At 39.6% G+C, this 15,267-nt stretch overlaps 1 protein-coding gene across 1 annotated transcript in view; it reads left to right on the top strand.

Annotated features, from left to right (window-relative positions):
- Positions 1–14,975, top strand: part of ERICH6 (glutamate rich 6) — a 34,804-nt gene extending 19,829 nt beyond the window's left edge. The window contains exons 11-14 of the mRNA XM_032629381.1: positions 4,054–4,139; positions 6,140–6,295; positions 8,719–8,947; positions 14,231–14,975. Of these exons, the coding sequence (XP_032485272.1) occupies positions 4,054–4,139; positions 6,140–6,295; positions 8,719–8,947; positions 14,231–14,494 (735 nt within the window). The 3' untranslated portion in view covers positions 14,495–14,975. The remainder of the gene's footprint in view (positions 1–4,053; positions 4,140–6,139; positions 6,296–8,718; positions 8,948–14,230) is intronic.
- The last annotated feature ends 292 nt before the right edge of the window (positions 14,976–15,267 follow it).

The following is a 15,267-nucleotide window of genomic DNA, read 5'->3' as shown; positions in this document are numbered from 1 at the left end:
CTATTACAAAATATAGTAATTAAGACAGTGTAGTGTTGGGGCAGGATAAACAAATAAATCTATGATACAGAATAGTTCAGAATCGGATTTATGCACACACCGACTTCTGATCTATGCCAGCAGTGGCACTGCACAGTAATGGAGAAAGGAAAATCTTTCCAATACATACTGCTGGGACAATTGGATATCCATATTTTTTAATGAAATTGGAATCATACCTCACATCATATAAAAATCAGTTCCAGTGGATTAAAGACCTAAATGTGAAATGCAAAACTACAATGATTTTTTTTTTTAATAGGAGACTAGCTTTATTACTTAAGGTTAGGGAAAGATTTACTAACCAATTTTAAAAAAGCAATATCCATAAAGTAGTTGATAAATTAAACTTAAAATTTGGGGGACTTCCCTGGTGGTGCAGTGGTTAAGACTCTGCGCTTCCAATGCACGGGGCCCGGATTCGATCCCAGGTCAGGGAACTAGATCCCACATGCACACCACAACTAAGAGTTTGCATGCCACAACTAAGCAGCCAGTGAGCTGCAACTAAGGAGCAGGTGAGCCAGAACTAAGGAGCCCACCGGCTGCAACTAAGACCTGGTACAACCAAATAAATAAATAAAATATTTTAAAAAATTAAAAATTGGAAGACAAGCCAAGAAGGGAGATATTTTGCAGCACATATGATATACAAAGGGCTTTTATCCTAAATGTATAAAGAACTTCTATAAATCCACATGAAAAAAAAGTCTACCTAATAGAAAAATGAACTTAAAAAACTTGAGGGCTTCCCTGGTGGCGCAGTGGTTGAGAGTCTGCCTGCCGATGCAGGGGACACGGGTTCGTGCCCCGGTCTGGGAGGATCCCACATGCCGCGGAGCGGCTGGGCCCGTGAGCCATGGCCGCTGGGCCTGCGCGTCCGGAGCCTGTCCTCCGCAACGGGAGGGGCCACAGCAGTGAGAGGCCCGCATAACGCATAAAAAAAAAAAAAAAAAAAAAAAAAAACTTGACCACTTCTCCAAGGAGAAAATTCAAATAATCAATAAACATATGAAAAGGTGTTCAACCTCATTAGTAATTTCCTGGGAGAGGAAAATTGAAACCACAATTAGAGATCAGTACATACGTATAATATTGGCAAAAAAAAAAATTGTGAAGTCTGATACTATTGAGTGTTGGAAAGGATATAGAGTAACAGTCCCTATTATTTGCCTCTAGTGTGAATGCAAATTGGTACAACTTGAAAATCATTTTGTCAGTACCTTGTAAAGTGGGAGACAGGCATATCTTGGGGTTCAGCAATTCTACCTCTGGGTATAAGATCTGAGAGTAACTGGGTACCAGCATACATGCAAAAGACGGTTCAGAGTATCATTGTTTATAAGCCAAAAACTGGGAACAACCGAGATATCCATTAACAATAGAATGGATAAGTAAATAATGATGAAGTCATACAATACAATCCTACACACAAATGGAAGTAATTGGACAACAACTACACACTGGGACGTGTATGAATTTTACAAACGTAATGTTGACTAAAAGAAACAAAGTATTAAAAATTCATAATGTTCGATTCCATTTATGTAAAATTCAAAATGGGAAAAATTAAACTATATTGTTTAGAGATTACAGAACACTGACTTTGGGGTAGCACAGAGGGAACTTCCAGAGTATCGGCATTGTTCTATATCTTGACCCACATGGTGATAACATGGGTGTTCACATTATAATTACGCATTAACAAAATAGCATATTTTAGTGCTTATCTGAATGTATTTTATATTTCATAAAAGTGAAAAGTGTATTATCTTTCAAAATAAATGGCAACATTTACATGAAAATTTAGATTGTTTCATTGTTTAGCCCTAGGAATTCTTGTATGCATTTTATTACAATTCAAGATTAGGAAGAAACAGAATTCAACTGAAGCTTTAGTTCATTTTAAAACATTGTTGGGGGCTTCCCTGGTGGCACACTGGTTAAGAATCCGCCTGCCAATGCAGGGGACACGGGTTCGAGCCCTGGTCCGGGAAGATCCCACATGCCACGGAGCAACTAAGCCTGTGTGCCACAACTACTAAACCTGCGCTCTAGAGTCCGCAAGCCACAACTACTGAAGCCCACGTGCCTAGAGCCCGTGCTCTGCAACAAGAGAAGTCACTGCAGTGAGAAGCCCACGCACTGCAACGAAGAGTAACCCCCGCTCGCCGCAACTAGAGAAAGCCCGCCCGCAGCAATGAAGACCCAATGCAGCCAAAATAAGTTAATTTTTTTAAAAAGACATGTCTATAAAAAATTAAAAAATAAAACATTGTTGGCTACAAATTCATTCCCCTATTGAGTATTACATAGAAAGTAAAATAGTTAAGCTTGGAGGTACAACAAGGAATATCTCTTTGTATTTCTTTCTTCATCTTCCCATATTCCACTAGTGTTTTTCTCAAATGAACTTCAAGAGCAACCCTGAAAAGACACCAGATGCTGCAGCTTACACTGGAGTGTAAAGTCAGTTTATTGAAGTATAATTTATTGTAAAACTCACCTTCTTATATGTACAGCTCCATTAATTTTGACAGTTATGTAATCACCACTACAACCAGGACACAGAATATCTCCACTGTGCTAGGGCTGGGTTTTTTTTTTTTTAATCTTCTTTTGTTTTTATAACAATATGCATATAAAGTAAAAGTAGATAAATAAAAAATAAACCTGATTGAAAAATTGGCATAAGACCTGAATAGGCATTCCTTTAAAGAAGACATACAGATGGCCAACATCATTAATCATCAGGGAAATGCAAATTAAAACCACAATGAGATATCACCTCACACCTGTCAGAATGGCTGTCATCCAAAAGAACACAAATAACAAATGTTGACAAGGATGTGGAGAAAAGGGAACCCTTGTGCACCGTTAGTGGGAATGTACATTGGTGTAGCCACTGTAGAAAACAGTATGGAGGTTCCTAAAAAACTAAAAATAGAACTACTGTATGACCCAGCAATTCCACTCTTGGGTGTATAACTGAAAAAAAATGAAAACACTAATTCGAAAAGATACATGCACTCCAATGTTCATAGCAGCATTTTTTACAGTAGCCAAGATATGGAAGCAACCTAAGTGTCCATCAACAGATAGATAAAGAAGATGTGGGGTGTGTGTGTGTGTGTATATATATATATATATATATATATATATATATATACACATACATATATAACACACATACACACATATATATATGGGAATACTACTCAGCCATAAAAAAGAATGAAATTTTGCCATTTGCAACAACATGGATGGAGGGTATTTGGCTAAGTGAAATAAGTCGGAGAAAGACAAATACTGCATTATATCATTTATATGTAGAATCTAAAAGAAAACAAACTAATGAATATAACAAAAAAGAAAACAGACCCACAGACATGGAGAACAAACTACTATTTTCTAGTGGGGAGAGGGAAGTGGGGAGGGGCAAGATAGGGGTAGGGGTTTAAGAGGTACAAACTGCTATGTATAAGATAGATAAGCTACAAGGATATATTGTACAGCACAGAGAATATAGCCAATAGTTTATAATAACTATAAATGAAGTATAACCTTTAAAAATTGTGACTCACTATGTTGTTCGCCTGAAACTTATATAACCTTGCACATCAACTATACTTCAATTAAAAAAAATACCTACCATATAAGTTCTTTTTAAGTGTTTGCTGTTATGATGATGACGATTACTTAAATCTGACTGAAGCCTGAGCACTCTCTTCTATCTTGTTCTATTGAATAAAAATTGTTTTTAAGTTTTTAAAAAAGACAAAAAAACAAAAAACACTCTTCAAACAGATAAGTAATGTCAGATTCCTGCCAGAAAGGTTTAATCAGGTTATCTGCAGGGGTTAGGGACAATCTTTAATGATTCCTAAGGATTGTTCCCTGTTGCTGATTCAGGATCAAAAATTTAAGTTAAGAAATGGTTTGTGTGAGTGTCTAGCAAGCAAGGGATGTCTGTTGTCATCATGTAACTGTGCTTTTGTTTTCTACGGTGTATAGATCATGACAAATGAGCTCTTTGAAAAGCACTACAAACATGGGAGCAAGTTTCTGACTTCATTTCCAGACGGGACAACACAAATATTGTATCCTTTCTTTCAACAACTTATTTTCGTTAGCTTTATTTCTTCACAAAAAGAAAAAGAAAAAATAGATTGAAAAATATGAAGAAAAAATAGTTATTACCAAATTCTACCATCCAGAGCAAAGCTGTTAACATCTTTTTATACATCTTGCCTTACTTTTTTCCTATGAGTAATTATATAATTCTTTAAAAATTAATTCTTCAACTATTTATATTTTGTAACTTGCACCCTTTACATAATATTATACAATAAATATTATACAATAAATACTCATAAATGTTATGAGTATATAATATGCAATAAATATAGAGATACAACACCATCTTTATAAGCACATGGCATTCCATCACAGTGATGTACTGTAATTCCTTTCATCTATCCCCTATCACTAATCAAAGGTGTTTTTACAATTTTTGGCTGTTTTATACAACAGCTACATGAACAGCTTTGTGCATACCTCGCTGCACACTTATCACTTACTTCCTTGAATTAAATACCTAGGGATAGAAATTCTGGGTAAGAAATTATGGACATTTTAAAGGTTTAATAGATTTTGCCCCCCAGAAAATGTGTACCAGTTTACACATCCATGAGCAGCATGTTATTTTTTAATACAAAAATTCAATATCCATTTTATGGAACACTCAGTTATTGAGTGTTCAAGTTATTGATCAATTGAATTCTGCCTGATGATCAGACCATTTGCTATTTTGACGCAAAGGCCATTTAATATCTCAAGGAAAGTAAAACGAAACTATGAAATGAGAAGGACCTTTTGGTGAACTAAGGGCCTCATTTTGTAGGAGAAAGTCATTTTTAGTCATAGTTGCCTAAATGTTTAGTCAAACCCCACTAAGAAACCAGAAAAATGGCTTTCATGGCATAGGAAGTGTAATGAAGTTTTAGTTCCCTAGGCCCTTTGAGAAAGAGTGTAGGTTTTTTGTTTTAATTATATCAAAAAATTTTAAATAACTTCCCCAGCTTGTATCATTCGTTATCATTTCCTGCCCTGGCTTTAATTCGTTTTCACTCCTTTGAAGGCTATGGCTGATTTTCAAAATGATTCAGAATCAATTTTGTGTTTAATTCACCTCTGGACTTCCGATCAGCTGAGATAGGACTGAATATTAACAGTTAGTGAATTATCCTCAGTATATTTTATACTTTTTGATGCTATTGTAAGTGGAATTATTTTAATTTCATTTTCAAAATGTTCACTGCTAGTGTATAGAAATACAACTTATTTTTATATATTGATCTTTTAGCCTACAACCCTACTGAACTCTTTTGTTAGTTCTAACATTATTTTGTGGATTCCTTAGGATTTTCTATATACAAGAACATGTTATCTGCAAATAGAGATAGTTTTACTTCTTCCATTTCCATTCTGAATGTCTTCATTTCTTTTTCTTTCACAAAATTTTCCTGACTGGAACCTCCAGTGTGAGGTTGAACAGCAGTGGAAAGAGTGAACATTTTTGTTTAGTTCCGGATCTTAGGGGGAAAACACCTAGTCTTTAATCATTAAGTATGATGTTAGCTCTGGGGTTTTGTTAGACATTCTCTGTCAGGTTGAGGAGGCTCCCTTCTATTCCTAGTTCATTGAATCATTTATCATGAAAGGTATTGGATTTTGTCAGATGCTTTTTCTTCATCTATTGAGATGATCATCTGTTTTTTGCTCTTTATTCTATCAATATAGTATGTTTCATTAATTTATTTTTAGATGGTAAACCAACCTTGCATTCCTGGGATAAACTCCACTTTGTCGTGGTACATAATCCTTTTAATATGTTGCTAGATTCCTTTGCTGGTATTTTTGTTGAGGATTTTTGTGTCTCATAAATATATTTTGATCCACATAAAAAGCATGAAATTATTTTGTAATAACCCTCCCATTTTCAGAATGCTTTATAGTTTCAAAGGGCTCTCTTATAAATTGAATTTATTCCCAGTATAAAGACCATTAGCATAACTCAAATGACCTTATCTGATCTCAGCTACCCATCTGGAAACCTAGCCATCATCCAAGTGCCCAATAAGATAAATGGCTTCACCTGCATAGTCCAAGAAGACATGCCCACTAACCCTGCAATCCTGGCAGTGCTAGATTCTTCGGGTCGAAGTTCCTGCTATCATCCCAATGGAAATGTCTGGTAGGCTTCTATGTTCCTCCTGCTGTCATTTTGTTTCTCAGGTTTTGTGAAATTTTATTTTTCCTTTTATTTTTTCAACTTTATTGAGATATAATTGACATATACTGTGTAAGTTAAAAGTGTACTGCGTGTCGATTTGATACACTTATATGGTGCAAAATGATTACCTCTATAGCATTAGCTAACACAGGCAACATGTCACATAATTACCATTTCTTTTTTGTGTTGAGAACATTTAAGATATACTCTCTTAGCAACTTTCAAGTTTATAATACAGTGTTAACTATAATCACTATGCTATACATTAGATCCCCAGATCTTATTCATCTTATAACTAGAAGGACAAAAATAGCTTTAAGAAGATTTATTTATATTAGTGGTCTTTAGATAGTAATGTTCAACTCAGATAAATTTTTGATTTATGTCATTCCATATGCTGCTTAGTGGAAAAATCCCAGGCAACTACATAAAACAAAGCTCATCATATTTTTTTCTATAAACAGAAAGAAAATATACAATTTTAATATTAGAAAAACATCTCTAAATAAATTGTATGGCCATCCTAGGGATCTGAGCTATGAACCCAGGCAGTCTCTCTAGATGCTATGCCCTGATAATGTTATCCTGGCTTCATCTATGGAAATAATTCGCAATGGACAGCTGCCATACTGTGTTGTTACTGTTTGAGACATATCCCTAACAAGTAGGCTTCCCATAGCCACAACCAACAATAATATACAAACAAAATCTCTAGAGAAATGAAGGTCCTAATGCCTTCGATCTACTAACTTACACACTCTGTGATTTCATATTATTTCATTTAGTCTGAGAAAGTAAAATTTGGGTTCTAACTTCAAATACAATTTAATCTTTTGAAGCTTTTCAGAAAGAGATATTCTCTCCCTTTAACTTATTTACAGGTATAACAATCTTATCTTGAGACACTCTGCCAATAATTGACAGAAATTTGAACACTCTGCCAGTACTTGAGAAAGTTAGGACACAGGGAGATATTTGTACTTTTAGTTCAAAGCAGTAGTCAATCCAAACCTCCAAGTCTATTGGAGACTTTCTGCTTATCCTTCAGGGTTCAGTAGCAGCTCTGCATCACATCTGGTGGGGCACTATATCAACTGTCACCAGATATTCACTGGCTTCTAGGATTTCTCCCTTTACCAGTAAAGACCTCCCAGCCACCGACTGAACTCCCGGGCCCACTGACATGACTCCTTGACACTCTCATAGCCCCTCTCGCTGCTTCTTGTGTAGCAAGCCCACCTCCCCTGCGGGACTGAAGTCCCTTGAAGGCACACCCTGCACCTTTGCCACTACATAACATTTATCTGTACATGGCATAGACTCAAAGAAAGTTTATTAAATAAACAATTTATCTAGATAATTTTAGCCAAATGTTTTCACCCACGTACCAAGATAAAACTAAATCTCCCTCCTCCCAGATACAAAGATAATCACCTCAATTTCTCAGTTGTACTTTTGTTATCAGATTACTGCCACTCATCAAAGCTGGGAAAATACAATGTGAGTTATCTTACTCTAGGGAGCCCTCCTGGCCAATTCATCTGGTTTAAAAAAAATAATTTATTATCAAATTAAGCCAGCTAAGTACCCAGAACTCTACCTATCCTCTCTCCTCGAGAAAGAGATGGTGACCCCAGATGGAAGAAAGTGAGAGGGTATGCAAAGGAGCTCATAGAGTAGGATGGCAGTCACTAGTGCCACTAGATCTCAGATTGTGCAGGGCTACATCTGTAGGTAATGTGGTAAAATGTGGCATTAACAACTCTAAGAGATTGGGGAGGGCCGGCTGGCCTCAGTTCCCCCTTCTGCTCCATTACCAAACTCTTCTAAACCACAGTGATCTCAGAGATGATCCCTGAGCCTCTCCTGCCCACACTGGCCCTGATGAGAGACCTCCTAGAAGGACTCCTGGCCCCAGTTGCTGGGCACTGTTAGGAAACAGGTCTCTGTACTCAGGCCAATTTGGCCTTTCCCAGAACTTACACTCACTGATCTTCATTTTGACACAGGGAAAATCTAAGTACGAGTCTTCTCCCCTCTTCCATGTAGAGCCTGCTCTCCTGTATTTCTTCTTATCCAGACTAAACCTTCTGTGCTCCCTCTTCATCCTCCCCAGCACATCATTTTCCAGATCCCTTTACCATCCCGGTTCCAGCCTTTGGACCCATTTTGGTTTATTACTACATCTTATACCATACCCAGTACTTCAAATTAGTATAGAATCCGGTCACAGTATTATTGCTCCTAAGATTACCTGAGGTTTTCCACTATTCATATGCTATTGGCTAGTATAAACTGCTATTCCCTTTGGTTAGCAAGTGAGCAGGCTAATTCAAGGTTGAATTATAATGTAACTGTTTATTTTTAATTTCCTTTCTGCCCAGGGTATACATCAATATCTTGGGCGGTCAATGTTCAGATCAAGCTGGCAACAGAGTAAGGGCTTGGAATTGGTCAAGTTCCGTCACGTCCTCACCCTTCGTTTCATTTAAACCTGTCTTTCTGGCTTTGAACCGTTATGTTGGAATCCGCATCTTAGAACAAGACAAGATTTCAATCACTTTTCTAGCAATGGGCCAACAGGCAAGAATCAGTGTCGGAACCAAAGTGAAGGTAGGTACATTTTTATAAACAGTTGAAAGCATTTAGAATAATGAGTAAAGCAATGTTTGTTAGTGTTATTACTGATAGATTATACTTGTGTGTAATCCACTGTGCACTACTGTGAATTTTGGAGTTCAATGAAAATACATATAGTGAAAGTTTCATATGGAATTGAGACAACCTTGCTGTTATTTCTTCCTCAGAAATTCCTTTTAGTTCAGACTTGATTCCAAATAATATTTACTGAGTGTTTACTCTCTGACTGAGGTAGTGCGGCTTCGGGGGTTTGGTTTTGAGACTTTGTATTGGGTTTGCTTTTCTCTGTGCTCTAGCAGAAAGCGCCTGGCTGAGTCAGGAGACCTGGGTTCTGACCATGTTCAAGACCCAGCACAAGCCCCATCTCCTTGGAAACACTTCCCAGAGCTCCTAGCCCTTTGTCCAATCAGGGTCGAAAATGTCCTTCTCTGGGTTGTCCATGTACTCACCTCTGTCCCTGCACTTGCTGAACCATGTGCCTTACTTGCCTTCATGGCTGTCTTTCCTACTGGATGGTAAGCTCCTGCAGGACAGAATCTGTCTTACTGATTCCTTTATCCTGCCCGGAGCATGGCCCAGAGTACACTCTCAGTGACCAGAAATGCTGCACAACGGTTAAGAACACAGACTTCGGGTTACAGAGACGTAGTTTCAAACCTCAGCTCTGCCACTTAGCTAAGTGGCTGAACTTGAACTTCAGTCCCCTCCTCTACAAAATGGGGATAATGATTCCTCTCTTACAGATTGCTGTGAAGATTCAATGAGAATGCAAAGTACTTAGCATGGTGCTTGGAACTGACTAAGTACTTAGCAAATGATAGCTCAGTAGAGATGTAGAGTTTGTCAGTTATACCTCAGTAAAGCTGAAATATATATAGGCATGTAGAGAAAGATATAAATAGAGATCTATGTCACATATAGAGCATATATAGTATGTGACTTTGAATAAGTCCCCTAAACTCTGAGGACCTTGTTTCATCAATTATTCAAGGAAGAGATTGTTCCAAACTTCAAAGATATCTTCAGCATCTAAAAAGTCTATACGTTTAATCGAGTGGAAATATGACTACAGGATTCCACACAGGCAGGGATATTTCATAAACACCAAACAAAAAGGAGACTTCAGATTCAGCCAACATGGAGCAAGGGTCTACAATGTGCTAAGCATTATTTGAGCTACTTCCAGTCAGTCTAGCTACTGCAGTCAGCTGTCAGGCTGCAAACAAGCTTCTTCCTTGGTTAGAAATTTACAAGACAGTCTTTTTTTGGTTCATTACATTCATGGTAAATATGCATTTTTACCAAAAATGTCAAAAATGCTCTCTTTCTCACTTCCCTCCTTCGAAATGAATTTTAATCAGAAAAGAGAGTTGGTGCAAAAGAAAGAATTTGATGTTAAAAATGATTGCTTTTCTCATCATCCTCATGAACACCCTTTCAATTTTTTAAAATTCCAGAAGTGATATGTGGATACATTCTCATATTTGAAGATTCAAATAATATAGAAATATAGAGAGTAAAAAAATGAGATACCCCCTTCATCCTTTCTTCTCTTCTAATTCTCTTCCCAAAGGTAATCACCACTGAAAATTTGGTGTGTACTTCTCTTTTCTATGTACTTATAAATTATTCACATACATCTTTTTAAAATAAAAATTGGATCAGACTACACTGATTGTATTATTAGGCTTGTTCTCTTTGTTTTTGTTTTCCATTTAACATGTGTTAAAGATCCTTTCATGTCTACATATCCAAGCATATTTGTCTATTCTGTTGCTACGTAATATTTCATATGTACTATAGTTAATTTATGTTGAATCTAATGCCTTCTCAGTGGCATTGGGCACAGCTGCTCACTTCCTCCTCCTAGAAGAATTTCCTCCCTTGCTTCCAGGACCTACTCTCTCTTGATTTTACTTCTACCTCAAGGGCTACTCCTTCTCATTTTTCTTTGCCTATTTTCTTCACCCCCGCCTTTTTCTAAATATTGAGGGGCTCCAGGGCTTGTCGTCGGGCTCATCTTTTCTCTAGCTATACTCACTCCCTAGGTGATCTCATCAGTTTTCTGTCCTGAAATACCATCTGCTTGTTGATGACCCCTCCATTTATCTCCACGTGGATCTCCCAGGAACTCTAAACTTGCAGATCTGATTCCAACCCTCCATCTCCATCTGGTGTCTAAAGGGCATTAGAAACTTCACAGAGCAAAATGACATTTGAAAGCGTGCTCTACCTTGGGTCTTCTCCATCTTAGGAAATGGCAACTGCTTTCAGTTGCTCAGACCCAAAACTTCGGGGTTGCTACCCTCCTCTCCTCTCTGTTTCACAACCCCACATCTTTCATCTGCAAGTCCTATAAACTCTACCGCCAACATATCTCCAGACTCTTAACACTCCTGGCATCCTTCAAGACTACCACCCTTATCTGCCTCATGTACCTAATCCATCTCTTGTTTAAATTATTACAGTAGCCTCCTCCTAAATCTCCCTGCTTCCGGTCTTCCCAAAGTCAATTCTGCCACGATAGTGGAGGTGATATTTTGAAAACCAAAGTCTGGTGAAAACTGGAGACTTCTAACCTTACTCAGAGTAAAAGCCAAGATCCTGTAACTGAAATACTGTATGTGATCTGGACTTCCTTCTATTAACATTCCCTCTGTAGTCCTCTTTTCCTACCCACTCAGTTTCAGCCACCCTGGCCTTTTTGCTGTTGCTAGACAATACCAGGCATGTCACTGCCACAGGGCTTTTGCACTCGCTATTCACTCAACTTAAAATATTCCTCCCCCATTTAGCACATAGCTGCTGCACTTCCCTCAGGTTTCTGCTCTCGGAGTCCTTTCCTGACCACCCCGTGTAAACTCGCAGGACCCCCACCCCTACCCTGGCACTCTGAGTGCCCCTTTGGGCATATATATATGCCACAGGTTCTTATATGTAGGGCTCCCATTTTCTTTCACCTCTAAAGGGTATATGATTTGTATTCTGATTTCCTCAACTCAGTAGTTATTGAATTTTCAAATAGAGTTCTTAAATTTGCTATCTTTTTCTTATTAACTTCTAAATGGTCAAGGAATATGGCTTGCATTTTTTCCCTGCTGTTTAAAATGTACTGATACTTTCTTGGTGGCTGATGACATAACTTATGACTGTTCCATGTATATTTGACCCCCCCAAAAGGTTTACTAGCACAAAACTGTGTATGTCTAAATGTTCTATTTACACTTCTCTCTATATCCTTTTCTTTTTATTATGGTTCATTTATTTCTGAGAGATGTACGAATGTCTCCCAATATGACTGAATTGGTACATTTTTCCTACAATTTCTATCAGGTTTTGCTTTATCTGTCTTGAAGCTCTATGGTTAGGAAATTAAAGGTGTCGACTGTCTTCATGGTGAGTTATACTTTTCACCCCTGGGCCACCTCACTTATTTGCCTTTCAGCTGTACCCATTACATGACTCAGCATATCACTGAGGGTTTTTGTTTCTATTTTGACAAAAAATTTTAATGTCATCAATATGTATTATTCCCAGTTTCCCTCTTAATGGTCTTTGCCTTAAATGCTACTTCATATGATGTTAAATTGCTACACCTGCTTTCTTTTAGTTTGCACCGGCTTCATACATCTTTTTTTCATCCTTTGATTTGCAACCTTTTTATGTAGTTTTGAGTTAGATGTGTCCCTGCAAACACATCTAACTTTTGTTGCTCTCCTCAACCTAACAGACTTGATCTTTTAATACGTTATATTTTAATGGTTATTCTAAAATTAACGTATCTTTTTTTCTATATGCATAGAACTAAGTTCCAAATCCTCTAGTTATTTTCCTTGACAATTCTCCCAAATCCCTCAGAAAATATTAACTGTATACACACACACAGACACACAGACACACAGACACACAGACACACAGACACACACACACACACACACACACACACATATATTCTAAGGTCTGTTTCCCTGAATATTAGCATCTCTGACAGGTAAATCTGGTGCCTCTCATTGAGAAGCCCTGTTTTCCTGCATGTTCTCCTTACCGAAGTGTCCTTCTGCTAACTGTGGAGGAGTGGCATGTGCTGCTGAGGGGTGGAAGGCGAGCTCCAGCGCCAGGCTTCCAGCCTCAGCCTGTGGGCACCGCGGCTCAACACAAAGGGGAGGCCAGGGCACCATGGCAATATTTACCTCAAGGCCTCTCCTCCTCCCATTGCTGTTGACTTTGACCTCAGAATGTGTTTGGGATTAGTGGTTCCATCTGGTCATTTATCTCTCTACGGATGTGGTCCCAGCTGCTTCTTGATTTTCAGGAATTCCTTAAGATTATTCCTGCTGATAAAAAAAATTTTCCTATTTCCTATTGATTTACTCTCTGAAAATGTTTTCTGCCATTTTATGGGATTTGGGATTGAAGGAAAACTAAAAATGGAGATCCATCCTCATTACTCAGGCATCTCATCCTCCTTCCCCCCTCCCTCCCTCCTTCCTCCCTTCCAAAGAGGGGAGGGATAAAAATGCAGGAAGATGCTGCGAGTTCTCACGTCTCTGGCAGGTAAGAGGTCACTCAGCTTTGCAGGAGGTAATAGGTGGGCTTGCATTTAGCCCCGCCCCGCCCCACCCCGCCGAGGCTATGCAGCCCTCCTGCGCTGCCTCAGAAGCCGCAGCTGGGAAACACCTCAGGCGAGGCTGCCCTAACAGACACTTGACCTTCCCGCAGCTGCGAGGAGACAGCATCAGCCTGAATCACTCAAGGCCGTAAGGAAGTGGGGCGGGTGGAGGGCAAGGAGGGTCGTGTGGAAGGGCCTCCTGGATATTGGGGCGCGCTTTAGAAGGAAAGGTGCCTTAGTCATCCCGGCTCCTTCTGGAAAGCCCAGTTCAGGGCCTTCCCAGCCTCTAGGCCCGCACCCACCACGCTCTCCGCACTGGGCGTGTCCCAGGGACGGGGTGCCTGCAGCATCTCTGTGCTTCCCCCAGCAGATGCCGGTAAATGACTTGAATACATTGTAAGCATTTGAAAGAAAGTATCCGATTTCTATGTGGTCTGGCCTGCTGTAGTCTCTCAAATCTCCAGAGCATCTCAACTCATTCCTGTTCGGACTAGAATTAACACCACTGCCCCTATTTATAGATAATTAGACTCAAGAGGGAATCCAGCCCCAGATTAGCGTCGCCTCTCGCCTCCTCCCACCTCCTGCTTCAGCAGTCACCATTTCCACCCTGGACTCTGAGCTTCCCTTCTCTCTTTCCTGAAAAGCTACCAAACCCTGAAGAGATTCCAGCACTCCGACACCTGAACGGGGACGACCTTCTTCTGCTGGCCAGTTTAATAAAGATCCGACGCCTGTTTCATAAACTGGAAGGATGTGTGAATTTCCCCTCCAGCCAGGTTTGGGAAAAATTAAAGCAACCTTCCTACCTTTCTTCACTTTCTCTAAAACTAATTGCCCTTTGTCACAACTCTGGTATGAAGCAAGATACAATAACAACAATAGCAGCTTTGATAAATGAAAAGATTTAACGACAGTGATGGTGCTTTCCTTTGTTTTCTTGAGTTTCTCCGGGAGGGGGTGTCGGAGATTTCAAAAAGTGTATAAAACGACTAGGAAATACCAAGGAATGTGCTTTATTACAAATTTAGAGCACATCCAGAGTCATCACTGGTTTGCATTCTTGGTGGGAAAACTAACAACTCACTCTGAGGACAGCAGAGAACAAGCAAGTCAGCCAAAGTGCCCCTATCAGCCAGAGTTCCATCAGGAAAACCGAAAGCAGGGAGGGAGCAGGTGCTTCCACAACCTTCCCCTTCCTAAAGGCTGGGAAAGTGAAGGTCAAGGAACTGCCCTTAGGTCGCTGGGGAAATGAGGGAATCTCAGGAAGCCAAGAAGCCAACAGCACCAAGGAAGAGCTGCAGCCTCACATCCCGGCCGGTGCAAGACTAACAGCTAGCCCCCTCCCCAAGTCCACCCTCCTGCCAGAGGTGAAGGACGGCTGCTGCTCCTCTCCCGCCTCCCGCACCTCAGGCAGCTGCCTCCCGCTGGGGAAACATAATGGTTCCCGCCGGCAAAGGGTTATGGAAAAGTATGTATCTCCCCTTCTGAGGGGAGGGAGGAGAGATGTTGCTGGATCTGCAATGATGGCCCAGCACAGCATCCTCTGCTCAGTGATGAAGATGCTTCAGAGCAGAAAGCAGAGTTGAGAATCGGATGTGGAGAACCCTAAAGACTGGACCGCCCAACCCTGCCCTCTCCTGAACTTCTCTGACTTCTCAGTTCCCTGTTCTTTGGGAGAGGG

Source organism: Phocoena sinus, chromosome 4 (assembly GCF_008692025.1).
Source record: "Phocoena sinus isolate mPhoSin1 chromosome 4, mPhoSin1.pri, whole genome shotgun sequence".
NCBI lineage: Eukaryota > Metazoa > Chordata > Mammalia > Artiodactyla > Phocoenidae > Phocoena > Phocoena sinus.
Note: the sequence above shows the minus strand (reverse complement) of the source record. Positions and strands in the feature narration are given on the sequence as shown.